Source organism: Antrostomus carolinensis, unplaced genomic scaffold (genome assembly GCF_000700745.2).
Source record: "Antrostomus carolinensis isolate BGI_N321 unplaced genomic scaffold, ASM70074v2 scaffold406, whole genome shotgun sequence".
Classification (NCBI taxonomy): Eukaryota; Metazoa; Chordata; class Aves; order Caprimulgiformes; family Caprimulgidae; genus Antrostomus; species Antrostomus carolinensis.
Genome location: NW_010319605.1, coordinates 1 through 22,768, shown reverse-complemented (window position 1 = coordinate 22,768; position 22,768 = coordinate 1). Strand labels below are relative to the sequence as shown.

Genomic DNA, 22,768 nt, shown 5'->3' with positions numbered 1-22,768 from the left:
GAACAACCCCAGTTCCCTCGGCCCTTCTTCATAAGACTTGTGCTCCAGATCCTTTAAAAGCTTTGTTGCCCTCCTTTGGACACACATAGCATGGCCTGATTCTCCCTAGTGACAAAAACACTATCAGACAAAAATAAAAAAAAAAACAAACCACACACAAAAATATTAGATTTCTGGGTCTTCAGCTATCTCTGGCTTCTAGTCAGCTCCCTCTATAGCCAATTAAGAAAAACTGGCAGCTTTCATACCTCTCAAATGGGTGAATTGCCTCAGCAAGTGTCTACTTCCTTCTCAATTAATGATTAGAAACATAAAACTAGGCAGGATGAAGAGACTGAAAGAAGGGTCAGGGTTTACATGACCCCAGAACTGCAGAAAACTGCAGTGAGGTCCATGAAAGAATTTGATGCATCAGTACCAAGTATGGCCCTCTGTACATCTTGCAGGTGTAGGAATGGCATGTGCAGGTCTCATCTAGGGCCCTGACAGAACGCAGGGTAATGTCAAGTCCCTCACAATGAGATTTACAGACAAGAGCCTGATTAATTGGGGATTAGCCTACTCTAGCCAGTAGAAAATCTAAGGCCATCTCCTAAAAGCAAAAGTCTTGCAACTTACTGCCAGAACTTCCTAAACTGAAGCTTGAATTCAACAGTCATTAGTGTCTATTGGTACCACACCAACATAGAAAACTGAGCTGTATACACAAATATTTATGCACCTCATCATGCCACTGCTATGATGCAAAGGGAATGCAATTAGACAGACAGGAATTTATACAGATCAGAGCTACCACTTTTTTTAAAAAGTGGTATTAACAATTACACAATCAATGTTTGAGGTTTATACTTCATACAGTACAATCTAATGTGTTCAGCTCCTAAAACTATAAACCCAGTGAAGCATTTATGCTGCAGGCAGACACTCTTAAAACATATACTACATAATTAAGTATATGTGCTATTAACTAGTTGGGATATTTCAAGTTTCCTTAATACAGTAATCTACTGAGTATCTAGTGTACACATGAATGTGTCAGGCACTCCTGGAATAGTTTCTGACTTCTACAGCCACCTTAACACTACAAACCATAAAGGACCTTTTTTTAAGGAGTGTGAAAATTCCTGTATTATTATACAAATTATTTTCTGTCAACAAAAATAGCCAAGCAAAGTTAGAGATCTAAATAAATTGTAATAATTTTTAGGTATTTATATAAAAGCATACTCACCTTTTCATCTAGATTTCCATTACGGTCAAACTGGTAGAACGATGCCAGATGAGTAATAATCCACCAGCTAAAACTCAGTGGATCTTTACACTGAACTGTTTCAAAACCAGACTTCCTTTCAGAACTACTTGGCCTTTCAAAGATATTCTTTAGAGTTTTGTTCACCAAGGTCCAGAAACCCTGTAGAAAATACAAAAGTAAATTTTAACTGTGTTGAATAACAAAGCCTATGTTAATAACCTTCTCCACAATAACTGTCCTACTGATTAATTTGCTTTTACAGAGGACAAGCAAAATCACAGTAATTTAAAGAAAATAACAAAAACCAGTGTTCAGTATTACCAGAGAAAACCTGGAGCTGCTTTAAAAAGTCCTCTCTCAAATGCCAGTAGAAAGCAATGTGAAAGGAGAAGCTTTGGTCACAAGGAAGAATATAGTGAAGATACTTCACAGGCAAAATTACAAGCCGATGGAATGATAACGTGCAGATGGGATGGTGCACAAACACTCACATGAGAGAGATTAGAGGTCTTTAATGAAGACTTTTTGTAAAAGCTTTATGAAAAACTTAGTGCCAGACTAACCTAACCAAGAGGAAGATAGGAGTAGATAGTAGAGAATCAGTCTGAAAGACAGCAAACTGAGGTTCGAATTCCCTCTTGTGTTCCAAGTCTGTTCCAGCACTGACAAACTGATTAATTCTCTTTGTCTCAGATCCCTGTCTGTACCACAATATTACTACTTCTTACAGCCTGTGCCTTTCTTCCCAAATTATACAGAAACTCTCTGGTACTTCTTTGCACCTCTATTGCACCCACCTTAGCTGAGTCCTGATCCTAACTTGCACTTCAAAATGCTAGTGCAAACACTTAACACTAACAAAGTTTCATTTGTGTTGTCCCCCTTTACATCTGTTGTCATTAATGAATTTATACAGATCAGAGCTACCACTTTTTTAAAAAAATGATATTAACAATTACAGAATCAATGTTTGAGGTTTATACTTCAAACAGTACAATCTAATGTGTTCAGTTCCTAGAACTACAAACCCAGTGAAGCATTTATGCTGCAGGCAGACACTCTTAAAACATATACATCATTAAGTATACGTGATATTAACTAGTAGTATGGAAGAAGGTTCAGAGAAGGGTGACAAAGATGACCACAGGTAGACAATGGCACCTGTAAAATGGATGACTGCATACAATAAGACTCTTCAGCCTAGAAAAAGCAGAAGGTAGGAGATATCAGAAAAAACCCTGAAAAAAGGAATATAAAGTCATATTGGTACAGGCAGAGATTGGTTCTTCCAATAAAAGTATAAGGGGGCATCAAAAGAAGTCAGAAACGACAAGATTCAAGAACCAGGTTGATCCTGTATAGGTAGTTAAGGTATGGGTATCAAAGACAGAAACGTGGGCTAGATGGATCACTGACGTGACTGCATCCATGTTTCTAATGCCTGGAGATGAACCACTGTATGACATAACATAAATTGCAAATTTTTTATTTTTTTTTCAATGGGTAAAAATGGTTTATCTTCTTTTGCTCTGCTATACAACTTTCACAGTCTGTTCCTTTGCTTTGCCTTCCTTAGCACAATGAGCACTCCTTAACAGTGCCCTAGGTCATAGCCAAACAGTACACTGCAAACCTACAGTCAGGACTTGATGCACATTCAAGAGGGCGGCCTAAAGCATCACAGTTAGCATGCAGCCCTCCTAAAGCAAATAGGAAGTTCAGTTCTATCATCAGATATGTGAACTAGTGCATTCATAGCAATCTGGGAACATTTGGTGACTGTACTGCATATGTAATATGTATGCATATGCAACAGTACTCTTCCATTACCTCTGTGTGAGACCGTTTATTTCTGTGGTCCAGCAGCTGAATAAGTAGAATCCATAATTCTTTAATGCAGGTACAGGGATAATGGTGACTAGTAAGAGCCTCAGAAGGTCTCACCTGAAAGAGAATACGCAACATAATTATTCAGAGAAGTGTTATTTTTGAAATTGCATTTTATGTACCAGTATTTCCTCTGGTTTTGGTTGTTTGCGGGTTTTTTGCAGTTAAATAATATAGTTACAATTACGTATTGGAACGTGCATTATTTCACTAACATCCACAAATATAACTTTCATACAATAAAGACTGTTTCTTAATTCCACATAAGTTACAGGTTATGCTGATTTTTAGTTTCTTCTGAGTTACATTCAAACATTATTTAATCGAATGAAAATGGGTTTCTGAGGCCTAAATGAAAGGAATTGCAGTAAATACTGATTCACTGTCTGACAAGTAGGGAAAAGAGAAAATGATTGATTAGATTTTCCTGATGTTGTTGTGAAGATAAGAAAAAGATTTCAAATGATTTAATAGCTATTATTGTTGCTATTTTTAACTGAAAATTCCTTACTGACAAGGCATAATGCTAGTAGATAATGTTTTTGTTGACATGAGGATGTTAATGTTCCCACAACATTTCACAAAATCTGCTTTTCGGTAAATTTACTGCAAGACATTCTTTTAATATGCAGAAAACAGCATATTTCAAGTCATGTACGTTATTTAATTACTACTCCATATTTAACAAAATTCACTCAGACTGATGCATTTCAAATGCAAAGTAGTCTTCTTGTGATTCATCCTTCAGTTTTACATTCCCTGAATTGTGAAACAAAATAAGGAAACTAGCAAAAGGATGTGCTAAATACATAAAAATTCTCCATACGCTTTAATGTTTTTAAGATCTATCAGCACTGTATGTGAAGTAATCATAGTATAGACAAAACCTTACTTACTCTGTCTTAGGACCTATGAATCCACTGAACTGTATTCAGAGGTGGTAAAAATAGTAAGAAAAGCTTTGCTTGAATAGCATAATTCCCAACATTTTACCTTCAACAAGGACACAATGGCAGAAATGTAGAAAGAAAAGAAGCAAGACAAACCAGCTCATACTCAGTTTATCCCTAAACAATGAATAGTCCAAGTCTGAATAATCAACCTATACCCCTCTAAAGAAAATAGAGGGGAAAGGGCACCTAGAGAGACTAATTCATCCAACTCACTGCAGTAGAAAGAACTGTTGCTATCCTTCCCTGACAATAAAAGAATTTAAGGTGACTAGCCTAGCCAACTGACTTCTAGACACCTAGATCTGCTGAGATGAATTCTGAATTTTTATATCCTTGTGTTCTTCCTGATCCACTCATGCACAACTATTCTCAAATCACACTAGTACTTAAAATAATTTCTGAATTTGGAAACCTAGTGGTGTAAATTAAAAATGAAATCAAAATATGCAATGCCAGTGACAGCAGTAGCTGTTTGAGAGAGACCACACTCTCACAATTAGAAGGATAAATATATCACCAATAGTTTCAAATCTGTACAATATTCTATAAGAACATAGACTTTTTATTTATCACCCACTTTTAGAATAATACATTTACAACTACTGTTTTCACATAGCTCCAAATCAGGCTTCAATACTGAATACTTAATTATAAATACGAAGTACTACGTCCAGTTCTGGAGCCCCCATCAGAAGAGAGACAGAGAGCAGCTAGAACAAGTCCACAGGAGGGCCACGAGGATGATCCGAGGGCTGGAGCACCTCTCCTATGAGGACAGGCTGAGAGAGTTGGGGCTGTTCAGCCTGGAGAAGAGAAGGCTCCAGGGAGATCTTATAGCAGCCTTCCAGTACCTGAAGGGGGCCTACAAGAAAGCTGGGGAGGGACTTTTCATAAGGGCAACTAATGACAAAACAAGGGGAAATGGGTTCAAGCTGAAAGAGGGGAGGTTTAGATTAGATATTAGGAAGAAGTTCTTCACTGTGAGGGTGGTCAGACACTGGAACAGGTTGCCCAGAGAAGTTGTGGCTGCCCCCTCCCTGGAAGTGTTTAAGGCCAGGCTGGATGAGGCTTTGAGCAACCTGGTCTAGTGGAAGGTGTCCCTGCTGATGGCAGGGGGGTTGGAACTAGACGATCTTTAAGGTCCCTTCCAACCCAAACCATTCTATGATTCTATGAATTTATATGTATTTATAAGTGCAACACATAATTTGGTTTTCTCTCTATAAAGAACCCTGCTTACCCTATGAAATTGCCAGGGCGGGCCCTGACAATCAATTTAAAAACATCACAAAGTCAAGACTGAAATATTTAAAATAATGATATTATTCATATTCCACATACGCTGTTTAGAGTTTTTCACGTGCTTATGCTTTCTCATGATTTTAGTTAAAGATCTGTTATGGGAATCTCTCAAAAACCTGAATTAATCTTTCACAAATATTACTTTGAGAACAAACATCAGTGTGACCACTGAAGTCTATTGAAAGATCCCTTATTTAACTACTAACTTCCAAAAACTGAAGCAGCTCAAAAATACTCTGGTTATGACTCTCCAGCAAAGAGCAAAATAGATTTCTCAGAAAGAAGCAGCCTACTTACTAACAGATGCACTATAACATTGGAGGATTTTATGGAAGTATTCGGTACACAAACTAACTTAGAAGTGAGAGTTTCAGGCCTTTTACATGGAGCACCAGTTGTTGCAGCAGCTAGGTTTCTTCACCTACTACTTGCATCTACTACTGTGCTCTTCTACAAGACAGCAGGATCTCTTCTGCAGGAGATGTGCAGTATGCATGTCCAGGATAGAGTTTGGTCAGTGGTATCAAACAAAGCAAGACACCATACAGACATTGGTTAGACTAAGGATAACCAAGACATTGTTTTCTTCAGAGATAGTCTGGTTTACTTCTTGCAACATCCCGAGTTCAATATCTTGGTAAGAATGGTTATAACCTCAAACTGTGGTACTGCTGGGACAACAGAGCTCTGGTGCCAGAGATATGCTGCTGAAAATAGAAAGAAGATATCCAAGGATATATATTTCTCTGCCAAACATATCTCAGAGCACAGTGGGCTCAGTACATGATCAAAGTCAAGTGTCTTGATATCAGAGCTGCCTAAGAAACAGATCTGAAAATAGGAGTCTGAAGGATTAGAGTTTATGTCCCTCCCTTCAAGGATATCTACAAATTTTAAGAGCTGGACTTCTGAATATTCTCAGATAAAAGCTTAATGACATGTTGTAATGAGGAGCTGACAGTGTCATCTATTATGGGTATCAGTTGTGTTTTCAACAATTTTGAGCAACGTTATTTCTATTACTGGATTACAGCAATGAATTCACACTAGAGGAGGCACCAGCTGAAGAGGCATTATCCAGCTCAAGTGCAAGCTCCACTTCAGAAATGAATCTCACACAGAACTAGTTCAAGCTGTGTGGCTCAAGCCTAGGGAGAGCTGAAGAAAAAGCAAAACAACCTTCTCTTTGTAATGTGGCTCTGTGGAAGTAGGATGAATCTGTCATTTTACATCTGATATTTCAAAGCTTACTATCAAGCACAATGGTCAATAGACACCATTTGAATCTTCCTTTAAAAATATTGCTCTTATCTATTTGCCTTTTGACAGGGGAGGAGGTTGCAGCATTATCTGATAATTTAATAGATCAAAACTGATTTTAAAAAGTAGCAGAGTTCTCTACAGAAAGACAGTTTAAAAGAAGTGTTACCAAATGCTAGTATAGCCATTTCCCTCTCTCCCCCCAGTAATATGAAAGAAGAGGGACTCCATTTTCCATGTCTTTGTACCAGGAAAACAAATTATACAGTGGTCACTGCTACTTATTCTCAGAGTTCAGTCTTGCATTCATTGATCACACATACCCATCTAAAGCAGGTTTCACAACGACACAGTCAAAAAAAGATTACACAGCTCTTTTACTAGTTGCTATATGGAGCTATTATGACTTTCTAGCTTTGGAGCGCTCAAAACAAGTGAGAAAAACACTGCAGCTATAGAAGGAAAGAAAAGGAAAAGAAAAGGACAAGTTTTCCCTTGACAAACATAAAAGTGCTGTAACAGAAAGATGAGATTGCAGAAATAGGAGCAGTGCAATTGTAACATGACATTCTGTAAGTGTCCAGTTAGCTTACTGCCAGGATTACGGTTACTTTATTTTTGTTCCTGTTGAGAGAGTTTGAAAATATTTTATTATTATTATTATTATTTTTCATCTATAGCTCTAAACCTTTTAGACTGTGCAATGTTTGGCATTAAACCTGGAACACTGAACTTGGGAAATGTGGCACTCACTTCTGCTCTGTAGACAGTGCATTTCAATATTACTCTCTCATTCAACTGCCAGATGGTCATGAATAAATATAACACAACTTGAGCTCCTAACAAATAACACTCTTTAAAACATGTAGATACAAAGCCATACATAACATTTAAAACTTAGCAGTAAGAAGTCACGTATGCATTGGTGCAATATCTAATTCATATGGTTCCAAATACAAGCTTTTCACTGCCTATGTCCCATATATAAAGAGAAAAAGTTACCTTTATATACTTGTTGATGGACAAGCTTATTAAATCAGATATGAGATTCCCACAGTGTGTTTCAAACAAACTGATACTGGTTAAATTCTCTCCAGTTAGATTTATGAAATGGTTAGCATATACAACTTGTCCTAAAACGCAAAAGAAAATTAGAACTATTTAGTTCTGGGTTTGGCTGTAGGAACAGAAGACAGAAATCTTTTTTTTTTCTATACTTTAGAATTGGTTTGTTGAGCTATATGTAACTTTAATTTACAAACTCATTTGCAAAAGTTCATCCATTCTAAGTTCAAGCTGGTACCTTCATCATTACACTGAAGTCTGGTATTATTCTGGTTGACAGTAAAATAATTTGGCACTTTACAGCCTTTCATTGGCACAGGTTTTGCAGTGGAATAAAGATTTCTCTGCAAGTTCCTCTTTGTCACATGCCAGTGCGCATGTTCTGAAATCATGACATGTTTTACAGATATGCAAGTTGATGACAAACAATTCTGGAGAGGTCTAACACTTCCCTTTGGAGAGGTTGGTATAAAAAGCTGGCACGATTATATTCCAACTTGAGTAATTGTAGACATTAACACAGATAAAATGGTAAAATTAAGAGGCTGTAAGATCTTATCCCACAAGCTTTTCAACGGTGCAACTCCATTGACATCAGTGGATCAGAAGACATGTAGAATGAGCCAACATTTTATTCTTGGAAATGCACTGTGAAGCCCTGAACCCACTACCCTGCCATTGGTCTCAGCAGTGAGAAGTTCCTACTCAGTGTACTTTACAGAATGAGAACCTAAGAAATTCCACAAGGCAGATAAGAATACATGACAATATATGCAGAGATACCATTGTCTTGACTAGTAAATTTTGTTGTTAAAAAGCACAAGTTTTCTCTTACAAAAATGGATTACTGCATTATGACTCAGAGCCTTATCTAAGAATAAATACAGAATTCTGGATAATAAATTGCCTCCAACAGTTTCTCCAAAAGACCCCAAAAAAGGAAAACCAGTTATCCCACAATGGATAATAAAAGAAACTTAGAATTATAGAACAAACAGCCAATCCACACATTATTCAGTAACACAGACATGCAGAAACAGTAGACACATTAATCCAAGAAAGGCTGTGTTGTGACAGCACTCAGAGCAGGCAATAGCTAATCCAGGAGCTCAGATTCAGTACCAGTTACCCGGGCTAAACATACAGTGCATTCTTTCTAGACCTCATTGTTACTCCAACTGTTGCAATTCCTATATGAATAATTTATAATAACATAGTCAAGGGAGAGGGGGTACTTGGTTGTAGTAACACAAGGATTATAGAAGAAAATACATTTTTGTGATTTATTTTCCTAGCATGGACATAAACAAGAGATAATTCTCACAAAGCAAATAAAGCTGTTCGGTATTTTATCAATTCTTCTTCAGCAAACTGAACTACTTTGAAGTTGAGTTCTTCAATTGTATTCTGTGACCTTTTTTATCTAGCTTCTATGAACAGCTTATTCTTATCAATCTACTTTTTACCCTTTTAAAAGCTTTTTTTTTTAAAAAAGCGCTACTGCCTTGCTCTTTTCTTGCTGTACTTTTATAAGCTCCTCTGACTTAGGCTTCTTCCTTTTTCACAGTATTTTCTTAGTGTCACAAATGGTTAACAATGTGAATTATGTGTTCTGAGATTCTTTAGAATCATAGAACGTTGTGAGTTGGAAGGGACCCACAAGGATCATCAAGTCCAACTCTTGCCCTACCATAAGACAGTCAACAGATTCAGACCATGTGTCTGAGGGCACATGTTGACCAAATGCTTTTTGAATACTGCCAGGCTTGGTGCCATGACCACCTTCCTGGGGAGCCTGTTCCAGTGGTCCACCACCTTCTGGGTGAAGAATCTTTTCCTAATGTCCAACCTAAACTTGTTCTGGCACATCCTCCTGCCATTTCCTCTGGTCCTATCATTGGTCACCAGAGAGGAGAGATCAGCACCTGCCCCTCCTCTTCCCTTGTGAGGAAGTTTCAGACTCCAATCAGATCAGCACCTGCCCCTCCTCTTCCCCTTGTGAGGAAGTTACAGACTCCAATCAGATCTACTCTCCGTCTCCTCTTCTCCAGGCTGAACAAACCAAGCAACTTCAGCCTCTCCTCATACAACATCCTCTCTGACCCCTTCATCAATTTAGTGGCCCTCCTCTGGACACTCTCCAGTAGCTTTATATCCTTTTTATCCTGCGGCTCCCAAAACTGCACACAGTACTCGAGGTGAGGCTGCACCAGTGCAGAGTGGGACAGTCACCTCCCCTGACCTAGTCCATCCTTGGAGACTTTTCCTATATTGTTTTCATCAAACTGCTGTTCACTGTTATGCATTTCTATTTGCAAAGTCAAAAAGTGTACTGTTACTAAATATTTAGTACGTTGTAACCTTCATTTGAGAACAAACTCTGTAATCTTCATCAAGTTCTGATATAATAAATTCCTGATACTATTTCATTTAATTTGAGCTACACAAAGATTCCCAAAGAACCTGCTTTCGCCATATTTGCGTTTACCCAATTAAATATAGCAATGTTTAAAAACTACCAAAAGTAGTAAATGATTCTGAACAAATTAAGATAAGAAATCTAGGTAAGTCATATATACAAGAATAAGTTAAATACAGAAACCTACACACTTACTCATCATTTTTTCACCTAGTACATGAAGAATTTCCAGTACTAGCCAATGAATATCCAAGTGGAGGTGTAGTAAATGCCACGATGGGGGAAAGACCTGTGATTAGAAATAAACATATTTATTTATTTTTAACATTTCTTTAGCAAATTCTGTGTACCGTACTAGGACACATGAAGATGGGCATACATTTTGCCTGCAGTGAACATTATGGATATCTATGATCCAATACACTGTAACATACAAAAATGCCATTCAGTTAAAGAAAAAAAAAAAAGAACACAAACAAAAAACCTTCATGACAATTAATTATGTCTGTAGAGGATGTTTGTGAAGTCTTTAATCTGACCTAAACTAAAATTTAAACACAATGCTTTGATTTAAGCTTGACAGATTACAACATCCTTAGTTCTCCTTTCCTTTCCAGAGAAGTATTAGGTAGCACATCAGTTGCTGAAGTAAAGCGTGCTCTTAAAGTAATTCCAAAATGTCAATATTCTTTTCCTTAAAGTTTACTTGAAATTACTATTTCTTTCATCAGCTCAACAGTAGCTCTACTGGCAAGCTAAACAAAGACTCATAATGCTGCTTCTCAGTGGATCATTCTTCTCCAGATACTAGTTTATACAACTTAAGACTGAAATTCTTTTTTTTCTTTCTAAAAGATTTCAAAGCCTTGGTTATTATATGTATGCACAAATCCTAATGGTGTATACTTTACTTGTGTTTAATTGCTGCAGTGCCTACTTCCATGTCTGCACTTTTCTTCTTTATATGCATGATCTTTTCCTGTTTTCAATCAGATTTCAGAATGTATTTTTTAAAAAGTGCCCACCCTATGGGGAAGCTCAGAAATTTTAAACATTAGTAAGGACAAACACCGAGGAATATTTTTAAACATGCTAAACTAATTCAGGCTTACTTTGCTACCTGCAATTGGTATTATCATTTGTATCGTGCAGGAAGAATTCTAAAAGCTACAAAACATAAAAATAAATAGATAAATAAAGATAACTGAAAATCCAATCCAGAGCTCATTAGTTGTGTTTGCCAAGTATGGGATGGTATTTAGTTAATAAAGGGAAAAACACTAAACTATAAAGCACAACTTTAATTTTAGCCTGAAGAAAGATTAATTATTATTCAGGAAAAATTTATCAAGTTCATTATGTATGTTTACACACACAAAAAAAATTATAAAAGACATCAACCTTTGCTTGATGTTGAATAGTAAACGCTGCCAGGACACTACTAGGGAGTTCACAAAGGTGACCAATGTGCATGGTCAAAGCATGAAGCTCTTCCACCAACGCTGATGGTAACTGCGCTTCCAGCTCTTCATACGGATGGAGCGTTCCATCATTTTCCAGTTTAGGGGGTTCCAGATACCTGAACACACGTGCATAGACACACAATTAGAAAACAGGTAAGAAGCAGCAAAGCTCAGTACATAAGTTAGTAAATTGTGTGCAAACCTCACCTGAAGATGAAAACTTTCACATAATGCAGAAACTCAATACATTGATGCCTGATGCTCTCTGCTTCAGAGTGCAAGTTTGCAGCTTGACCTGAAGTAAAACAGACCAATAGCTTAAAGCAGATGTGCCCACATTGTGACTCATGTAACACATGCATTCCCCACAATAATTAAACCAGACCACTAGAAAGCCATCCTCTTTTCTGAGGACAACTTGGGAGGTGGCTGGTGGGAAACACCCACTTCTAAATGTCACCTTGCCAGAGGGATCCATTTTTTATCTTGTCATCTCAGATGCATATCTGGATAGAGAGGGTAAAGAAGGCATCCAGTCCCTCAGGAAAGGTGGCAAAGGCAAGCAATCAGTGCTAGAAATCATTCAGCCTTACTGCCTTGCTCTCCGTCTGCTTCCATGACACCTTCAGAAAAGTCATGTGTGAAACAATTTCTCAGTGTCCTTTTCTCTTGGGGGACTTAAGCAAGTTGACATATTTGGAAAGGTGCTTTGTAACTTCTCTTCCTAGGAAGCATCATATTCTTGCACAGTGCCTTAAGACATGTAGTGCTAAGAGCAGTCCACTCACAATCCTCTAGCCTGCCTTTCACTTGCAGCTCTGTATCCTTTCCAACAGCTATTGCAGCTATGTGTCTCCTTGCCTTTGCTCTCTGAAGCTGTTGTTCTTACAGTGTTACCCTCCTTATCTGGCACCTGCAAGCTCAAACACCGTCATTACAGCAAAGGTTCATTGGAAGCTATTGCCACTGGTGTGTCAATCAGTTCATATTTATTTCCACACCTTGGCTCATAGATTTCAGCTTGTATTAGAGAAAGATGAAACTCTGTGCATAACAAAGTGGATACAGTTATTTAAATACCCGATAACTACTGACCAATAATATATACACACAAACACTTAGCAACCAGTCAGCCTGCGACACTTGCACCTGATTAAGCACGTGCCAGTCACTGTCAAGAACATCATAAATGGGAAAAGCAAACAAGGAGTTTGAGCAGTGAAAGTGAATTGCACTAGAGGAGATGTGTGGCAAAAACTCTTTGTCACCTGCTGCAATGGACTGTATGTCCAGGGAAAGGCAGTCAGCTTTGTTCCTCTCCGCAGCTGGCCACTGGGCTCATTTAGGTTCCTGCTCCAGCAGGGGGATTGGACTAGATGATCTTTCGAGGTCCCTTCCAATCCCTGACATTCTGTGATTCTGTGAGTCTTCCCTTTCCATTTCTTGCTCTCTCCCCCCTTTGTTTCCCCCATCCCCTACAGGCAACCTTGAAGTTTGTGTATGCCACTTGCTACAGACCCCACAAATAAAGTTTTGTGCATATAAGCCTATCTCAACATCTTCTGAGCACCAACAGTCACAAGTGAAGCAAATCAACTGATACAAGTACAGTAATATTCCAGTGTACAGCCAACCCCCACCACATGAGAAGCTACAGGATCTGCCACGGTAATGAACCATGGGTTTAGAGGCTCAAATCACTCTGTTCTACAGGGATTATTTATAGATACTACTGCTGCTTTGTAGCAATTACAAATATTTTATCCTAAACTCTCGGAAGCTCTATTTAAACAAAATTTTATATTACAGTATTTCATTACAAAATCTTTTGCATACTGTGATAATCATAGAATCATAGAATCATAGAATCATAGAATCATAGAATCATAGAATCATAGAATCATAGAATCATAGAATCATAGAATCATAGAATCATAGAATCATAGAATCATAGAATCATAGAATCATAGAATCATAGAATCATAGAATCATAGAATCATAGAATCATAGAATCATAGAATCATAGAATCATAGAATCATAGAATCATAGAATCATAGAATCATAGAATCATAGAATCATAGAATCATAGAATCATAGAATCATAGAATCATAGAATCATAGAATCATAGAATCATAGAATCATAGAATCATAGAATCATAGAATCATAGAATCATAGAATCATAGAATCATAGAATCATAGAATCATAGAATCATAGAATCATAGAATCATAGAATCATAGAATCATAGAATCATAGAATCATAGAATCATAGAATCATAGAATCATAGAATCATAGAATCATAGAATCATAGAATCATAGAATCATAGAATCATAGAATCATAGAATCATAGAATCATAGAATCATAGAATCATAGAATCATAGAATCATAGAATCATAGAATCATAGAATCATAGAATCATAGAATCATAGAATCATAGAATCATAGAATCATAGAATCATAGAATCATAGAATCATAGAATCATAGAATCATAGAATCATAGAATCATAGAATCATAGAATCATAGAATCATAGAATCATAGAATCATAGAATCATAGAATCATAGAATCATAGAATCATAGAATCATAGAATCATAGAATCATAGAATCATAGAATCATAGAATCATAGAATCATAGAATCATAGAATCATAGAATCATAGAATCATAGAATCATAGAATCATAGAATCATAGAATCATAGAATCATAGAATCATAGAATCATAGAATCATAGAATCATAGAATGGTTTGGATTGGAAGGGACCTCAAAGATCATCCAGTTCCAATCCCCCCGCCGTCAGCAGGGACACCTTCCACTAGACCAGGTTGCTCAAAGCCTCATCCAGCCTGGTCTTGAACACTTCCAGGGAGGGGGCATCAACAACTTCCTTGGGCAACCTGTTCCAGTGTCTGACCACCCTTACAGTGAAGAACTTTTTCCTAATATCTAAAAGTAAATCACTGACCAATGAAATAAGGTGAACAAAAGTGTTAAGAAGAGAACAGGCATTTTCACAAAAAAAAAAAAAAAAAAAAGCAGCAAAACACCACAGAGTATAAGAAAAAAATTTATATGGCTTCCACAATACACAGTTCTCTACCAATTCTCCAAAGCTCATTAAGACTGATAGGAAATTAAATTAAATGTATGATATTATCATCTGTATGAACATATAAACACAACAAAGATTTACTTAGCTAAAATTCTAAACTGGGGTTTTAAACAGTGGCAATAGTGTGTTCATCTAAGACATCAATAAAACCTAACATCACACTGCCTGATCATTTTAAATATTTCAATCCTCACAGCACTCCCCTAATACCAGACTGCTTGTATCAAGGTGGAACTGAGTCACAGATGTACCAGTGACTTGCTCTAAGTCACAAAGAAAGCCTGGTGCAAAGCATAAAATTTAAAAGTTTCTTTATTTTTCTAACATATTTGACAAGAGGAAGAAGAGGATACAGAGACGATAACCAACCAGATGCTTAAATTTATGGGAAAAAGAACCACAAAACAGTTTCTTCCTGTCCAGATACCATATAAAAGTTCAAATGTAATTTAAAATAAGGCTATTTCCACTTATGTATTAAATGTCAGCAAAACTAGACTTTTAAAATACAATCAACAAAAGCATATGAAAGAAACTTAAAGTCACATGAATGATTTATATGGCAAAATGGCAGAGCATGACAATATCAAACCAAAATAATAATAATGTGTGAAAATATTAACTTGTACTCTTAGAATACTAAGAATTTATCTGTAATGAGAAGGTGCTACAGACAGTTTATTTCTAAGTAATTACTGAAGTTCTCAACTTGCTAACAAATTTAGCCTTCAAACTTACAATAAGCCCAAGGCTGCAATAATCATTCAGAAACATACTGCTACTCATGCCTTAGTATTTAATTGAAGCAAAGCATTTTGTAGTTATCTCATTTCATTGATCCTGCTGCAAATATAAATTAAGTTTGTAAATAACTCTAAACTAAGCAAATATAAGTAATCGGTTTAAACATAAGCCAAGAGAACACTGAAAAAAGTCTCAACCCACAACCTTTGTAACTAAAATAGTTACTGGGAGTTTTGATGCAACCTTCTATTTTTAATTAAAGGAGTTAATAGTTTTGCCAAATTCTACCTTAGGGATGACATCTTAGCTCAAGTCAAATTAATGTGAAATTCCCCACTAAGGTCAGTAAGGTTGGGATTGCCCTGTGCACCTACACACAGGCAGATCTGGTTCCAAACTGACTCACAACATTTCCACTATTTTCTGCTAACTTACATCACTTGGTTACCTATATTCATACTCTTCCTGCAGGTGAGTATATGCTCTTCTACGGCACACTCCATGAACCTGTGGTCCAGAGTCAAAGCACCATCTGTGATAATATACTTCCATAATGAAAAGGTAGTCAGATACCTATCCCAATGTCAAATTAAATGTGTTAAACTTACCAAAATCAGATGAACTCATTTGTACTAGGTTTTCCAGTCTGTATATCTGTTGCCTAATCAAAAGAATACAAAGGTTTATGGTATTTATATAGGCAAAAGTTGTTTAACTACATTTTAGTAAGGTCTAAATAGAACAGAGAGGCAAGAAGTGTTCCTTGCTTTGTATTTCTGAAAAAGCTTACAGAAACGTAACTTAGGAAAGAGTATTAGTGGAAGGCAACAGACACATCCGAGTATGAAGGAATGACAGTTGATAGAATTTTTGCTTGTTTTTAAAACATTAAACACAATAACATGATTAGCTAAATATTAGGGGTAGGAAAAAAACAACCACACACACAAAAAACCACAAAAGTGATCTTTCCATAACCATAACTCAACTTCACATTTGACCACAGAATAAACCTGGAAGTTAATGCTCATGGCATGCATTCAGTATATGCTAAATTAATTCACTTGTGAATGAGCACCCATGCATTTTGTCAGCAGCTTTTCCTGCATCCTGCTTACAGTGGTCTGCTGCTTAACTTGGGCACAACAGATAAACAGTAGATTTATCTGTTGATTTATCTATACTGACAAATACAGTAGAGTAAAAGGAGAAAGTGTCTCTAGAAAAGTTAAAACTCAGTTCAGTTTTGGAGAGGAGAGAGAGTATTTTTAAAGAAGTTCCTAACTGCTACTGCAAATGAAAATTTAAAAAAGCTGTAACATAGGTAAGTACTCAGCCTTATTCCACAACAACTGTTATTTTCAAGTGGTCTTCAAGTATAGTCTCCACAGAGATAATGTGGTACTAAACTGAACACAAGAAAAGCACAACTGTGCAAGACAGACTTTAGAAGGAAAATGTTGCATAAATTGAGGAAGGAGCTCTCTGTCTCATTTCTTATACAGTCAAAGCAGCAACTACTGAAGGATTCAAAAACAAGAGACTTGGATTCAACCCAGATAAAATGTTCTTACAAAAAAAATTAAAGAAATTGAAAAATAGGAAGTACCCACAAGGATTCAAAAAACCAGGTTGTAACCTGCATACTAGAGGGCAGGAACACACTAAAATTACTTCCCTTAGATTTTCCTTCCTTGGATAAAGTCATGTCAGCTACCAAGGACCACCTTCTGCTTTTTAGGTGGGCTGTAGAGTTTTTTTGTTTGTTTTGAAATCAAAGCCAAATTTCTTCATGGATTTTTCAAGTATTGCAAGCCCATAGAAAGGAAGTTGAAAGCAGGAGAACTTTAAGAAAGAGAGCTGTTGAGGTTGAAGGTTAGAGAGAAGGAGGAGCAGTAAGGAGCCGTACAGGGGAGAAAGACAAAAGAAAAAAAAAGTTTCTCCACCAAATTGACAAAAGACAGAATACAGTGGGCTGATAAAATAAAAGCATAAAGCACAAACTGGGCATGAGAAGCATAGCAAAGATATCATCAGCTAAATAAGTAATTTTAATTTCAATTTGCATTTGTGCCTCAAAGATTGATCATCATGGTTGTTAATCTTTAAAACATTTGATTTACAAATAAATGTCTTGCCAGTTAAACTAGTACTTCTGTTTATTAATCAAAGATATATTGTCTTAATATTCCCACTTAAATAGTTACATAGCTCTTACTCACTTTGACTCACACATCTTCAATCATATAAAAAAATCACAGGTAAGAATTTTTTTACTGTGCAATTAATGTTTTAAGCTTGTAGTTCTGCTGTATAATATTATTATTTATTACAATATTTTAAAATATTAAATAACAGTCTTTAATACTTACAGACACACTTAAAAGTGCTAGGTCTCTGTAAGTATGTATTTAAATATGGATATTATTTATACTTTATAAATTGAACTGTTTACAGGCATCTTGTCCTCAAGGATCACTATAACTTGTACTTAACGCATATGATTTCTATAATGGAAAGAGGAGTTTTCCTACTTTCAGTTGTCAACTGGTCTATAAATGAGAACACCATTACATGAGTGAACAAATGAACTGAAAGAGAGAATATCTTTGCAGAGGGACTTGTCACACCAAAAGACAGCTCAGCAACCAAACACTCATAGCCAAGAGTTACCCGAAATCCATTATTCCTACCTGTTCAGTAGATTTTAAAACATATATAGTCTGAATAACTTAAAAACCACAATAAAATATATTATGCCTTATGTTAATCTCTATTACAATTACAGAACAGTTTATATTACAGAAAAAAAAAAAAAATCTATTTAATTCAACAGATCAGTTACATTGCTGTCTCACTGCCCAGTGATTTTCTGTTAACAGTTAACAAACAGATCAGACCAAATGCTGAAAGGGATACAGTGTTTCTTTTCACTAAGTTAATCTCCTATCTCCTTCATTATCAGATTTCTTAACCTTTTTTTTTTTTAAAAAAAAAATCACAGTGAAGTCAAAGCTTGCATCAAACAAGCAAAGCTAAATAATACTGGTTTTAATATACCTCCTGCCATCTACACCATCGTGTTTCCATAACCCAGACACTATTAATGATGTTTCACATCATGCCCTTGGTCATACCCTAACGGGGTGGAAGAATCCACTACAATCAAAGGAATGATGGAATACATCACATGTATTTGTAGAGTCATACAAAAGCTGCTCTCCCATCCACTCTATGTATACGCTGTACATCCTGAGGATTATCAGTAGCAAAGAGGATTATCGGTGATCTGTGTATTTGCATTGACCAGATTAAACATCGACAATGAATTAGTCAAACACTGAGTAACTGTATCTGAAGAGATTGCTGAAGCTATCCTAATCCAAACAATTGAAGAAAGTGTTGCATCCAGCGTTTACAATATTTGATTTTTAACTTCCACTTTTCTTCATGCACAAAAAAAGGACTTAATCTTCAAAAGACAACTTTAATTACATGGGTAGCACAATCTCATTCGAGGAAATCTTATATAGTTCATTTCTATATTCTGAAGATAGAGCCTTCCAAATTAATCACAAAACTGTTGTAATAACTATACTTTGCGACTTTTATCTGGTGATGGCTAAGATATGCACAACACTGCTTAGAAACTTACTGTTAAGTCACATAATATTAAAAATCTGTGACACAAGTTTACTTCTTCCCATAATTCCATCTGTGTCTTACCTGTCACCTACTGGAGTGTTAGATGGACAGCATAATCTTCTTGGATGCACCGCACAGCCCACAGCCTTTCATGATTCACTTTCAAAAACTTGAAAAGTTTGTTACATGCTTCAGGTGGGTACAACTACAGAAGCAGATTAATGATAAAATATATTAACGTTACCATACCTATGTAATCCAAAGAGAAGTCCACAGGATTCAACTAATGCCGTTTCAGTAACCCATGGAAAGCCAAACATTTCCACTACATCATCTTCATAGTCATTTGGAGAAGGATCTAGTGTCAGCAAAACCCTGTAAAATAGAGCCAACAATATTCATACATCCCCCCCAAGTAATAAACTTGTAGAACACAATATCTACAGCTGGCTTATATATCACTGGTATTTTAACAGTGTATCAGCAACACGTATACTATCGATAGGAAGAAGTAGCAGTGCTCTCAAAAGACAGACTGTTATACCTTTTATAGCAATATAATATATAGTACATAAAATATGACAACTCCTAGCTTCAAGAGTATAAAAACATGATATAGTTACACGGCACAGTATATTTTAGAAACAAATAAAAATTAACAAGCTACCACCTTGAAGCACCTTCATCCTTACAAAGGGCCTGAAACATAACATACAGACTGTCCTCAAAAGAAGAGGCTGCTACTTTAGATAACATGCTCCACTGTAAGTGTATGTTTCAAATCTATCTCAATGTACACTACATGCCAAATAACTAGTACTAGAACATACATGTGCTCCTTTATATACATTTAATAATATTAAAAAGAACAGATCGATAAAAGAGCATTAATAAAAGCACAATTTTAGGTAGGTGAACTGATGAGGATCACAAAATGTTACTTTATTATAACTTAAACTAGCACTAGGCCATGACTACACTTTGCTCTTGTCTAAAGAAAAAAAATAAATAAAATCAGAATTAACATTTTACTCAAAGTGGAGAAATTCAGACAACTGCAGAGATTGTTAAAACATTACTAACTGTGCAAATATAAACATATTTCACTAATGTGCTTTCTAAAAAAAAAAAAACCCAAAACACAGCAAGCTGTATAATAATAACAACAACAAAGACATCAAAGGAAATTATTTCAGAATTTTCCCACTGACTTTCATAAGATACCCCAGCGCAGGTAAAGCTGAATTCACTAAGATGCAAGAAATACTTCTCTTTTTAAAAATTTAAAAAAAAAAAAAAAATACAGGGCAAGCACTTGGTTTTCATTGCATTACACACCAAATTTATATTCTTCTTGAACTATACACTATTACCAATTCAGTTCTCAGAGGCAAAAAGAACATTTGCTGACTAATCATCTCAATCTCCCACAACACCTGTAGTTCACTTGGTAACTGCCTAAACATTGGGCTGTTTTGAAGCCTTTAGCAATTAAATCCAGTTACTCTTGTACTTGATAATGAAGACAGAGGAGTCCCTCACATGCAAGCTTTTCCAAGAATTTACAGTCTAAGTAGACAGGGTGAATAAATGACAGAAGAACAGTATTATCATGACTGTAGCTATCTGGGAAACCTGCCTATGTACAAGTTCCTGAGTGAGTTTAAAATGTTTCTGTCATTAAGTGCATCTTTGGCGGTGTAGAATCCACTACTGATACATTCATGCAGACACAGGCTCTCTAAATCCTCTACTGGACATCAGCTTGACTGAATATGCTCTGATCCAACAACAACAACAACAAAAAAATGATCAATAAGATAGGGAATGGGGGAGGTGCAGCGGAACTCCCCCTAAAGACTCTACAGAAAAGGCTGTGGAAATTAAGGTTAAAAAACACCAAAGTAAACAGAAAATATGAAGCTTGGCAGGAGAACAGACAGACAGAAAGATTATGCTTTTGTGGGAAAAACAAGACAACCGCTGGGGAACCAGCAAATGGCACAGAAAACTAAACCGGATCACAGACAGTAAAGAAGGTATTAACAAAACCAAAGTAATGTTTTGGAATCTCACAGAAAATACTTACTTGTTATGCATGTGACTTCTGAACCTGAAATCCAGAATGCGTGCAAAGGTAGAGCTTAAAGAAAGATGGTCTTAACGCCATAAAGGACAGTCCCAGTGATCTGGGGAAGCTGGACAGAACAGGTTTGTTTCTACCACGGGGAAAAGAAAGAACCAGCACCGAATAGAGCATACAACTGGAAAAGGAGTGCTGCAGCCTCCTCAGAAATTTAAGGGGTCTTGGATGCTGTTGCCCAACAGGACAGTTTTGAAGCAACCTAACAGGTCTGTAACAGGTGTTTTACAGTATTTTAAAGGAAGTTCACAAAGCTAAGCACTGGACCTAGATCATTGTTCAAAGCAGTGTATCAAAACAATTGCCCTTCCCGTTTTGGTAGATCTCAGGATCATAACAGTTGAAGAACAAACTGATTTGGAAACCCTGGCAGTATTTAGAGGCACCAAACACTGGCGAAAAACTAAAAAAAAAAAAATAAATAATTCCATACCTCTTAAGAGACCCACTTGCTAAATAAGACTCTGCAGAGAAGCTTCTCCCTCCACTTTGGTTGTCAAAAGTACAGGAAAAACAAGGTGGCTTTGAGTTCTCATTCTCCACTTCCATTGCCATCTCCAAGCTGTCAGTGAGAAATGGGGGTGTGGAGGAATTCACAAAGTCATCGTCCATTGCTTCCACCTGATTCAGAAAATAAACAGATAAATTAAAAGACACTCATAGTGTTTCTTCAAATAATTTTCTCATTCTTATAACCCCCATAATCCTTCTGCTCAAGTGAGGACACAGATCTGAGTAACTGTAACATCAAACTAACAAACAGAGATACCACCAAGGAAGGCAATCATGGTCTCATGCTCTCCCACACAATTCTGCTCTTTTGTGCAACTTCATCTTCCTCCATTATAACCTGTTCAGGGAATCACATCAGTGAAAATCCTACAAAAATCAAGATAAGTTCATTTTCTGCTGGTTTAGCTCTCTGAATCGACTAGCCATGAAGTTAGACTAGCATGAGAGTAGAACAAGAGCCAGGAATGCATTGTAAGGCATAGGCAAGCTACTTTCAGCAACACTTTGTTTTGCAACCAGAGTAGCTATGCTATGAAAATACACCATGCACTACAGGTTGTCCATGACTTTAAGGCGATATTACAGCTCAAGTTCCTTCTAAGAAGCAGTAAATACACCCCACATGGTGATTATGGAACCCTGAAATGCTAAAGTTTTAAAGTTCAGAAAATGATTCTGACATAGCTCAAGTTAGAAGTTTCTATTAAAAACATCTGACTTCCTAGGAATCTGCAAAGTGGGAAATGAAAGCAAAAGGAGAAGGAAGATCACACTCAAGAGAATTTCACCATATATTTAGCACTAGGGAATTAATATTTTATACAACCTACTGGAAAAGCAGAACTAGGCAACAGGTGCCACAGAGTTCTATGATAATACACAGCCAATAGAATTAAAACTATTAGTTCTAAGTTAAGTTTTCAGTTGCATTGCTGGCAGTTTTATATTCATAATGCTCTTGCAGAAAACAGTTTACACCTTGGCCAGAGGTTGGTAATAGAGAGG

General features: G+C 36.5%; 1 protein-coding gene across 1 annotated transcript in view; it reads right to left on the bottom strand.

Moving 5' to 3' along the window:
* Positions 1–21,862, bottom strand: part of MMS22L (MMS22 like, DNA repair protein) — a 98,146-nt gene extending 76,284 nt beyond the window's left edge. Inside the window, 9 exon segments of the mRNA XM_010169277.2 lie at positions 1,232–1,411; positions 3,083–3,196; positions 7,657–7,787; positions 10,334–10,427; positions 11,540–11,717; positions 11,809–11,896; positions 16,071–16,123; positions 19,357–19,482; positions 21,684–21,862. Coding sequence (XP_010167579.2) covers positions 1,232–1,411; positions 3,083–3,196; positions 7,657–7,787; positions 10,334–10,427; positions 11,540–11,717; positions 11,809–11,896; positions 16,071–16,123; positions 19,357–19,482; positions 21,684–21,862 — 1,143 coding nt within the window.
* Positions 21,863–22,768: the final 906 nt, after the last annotated feature.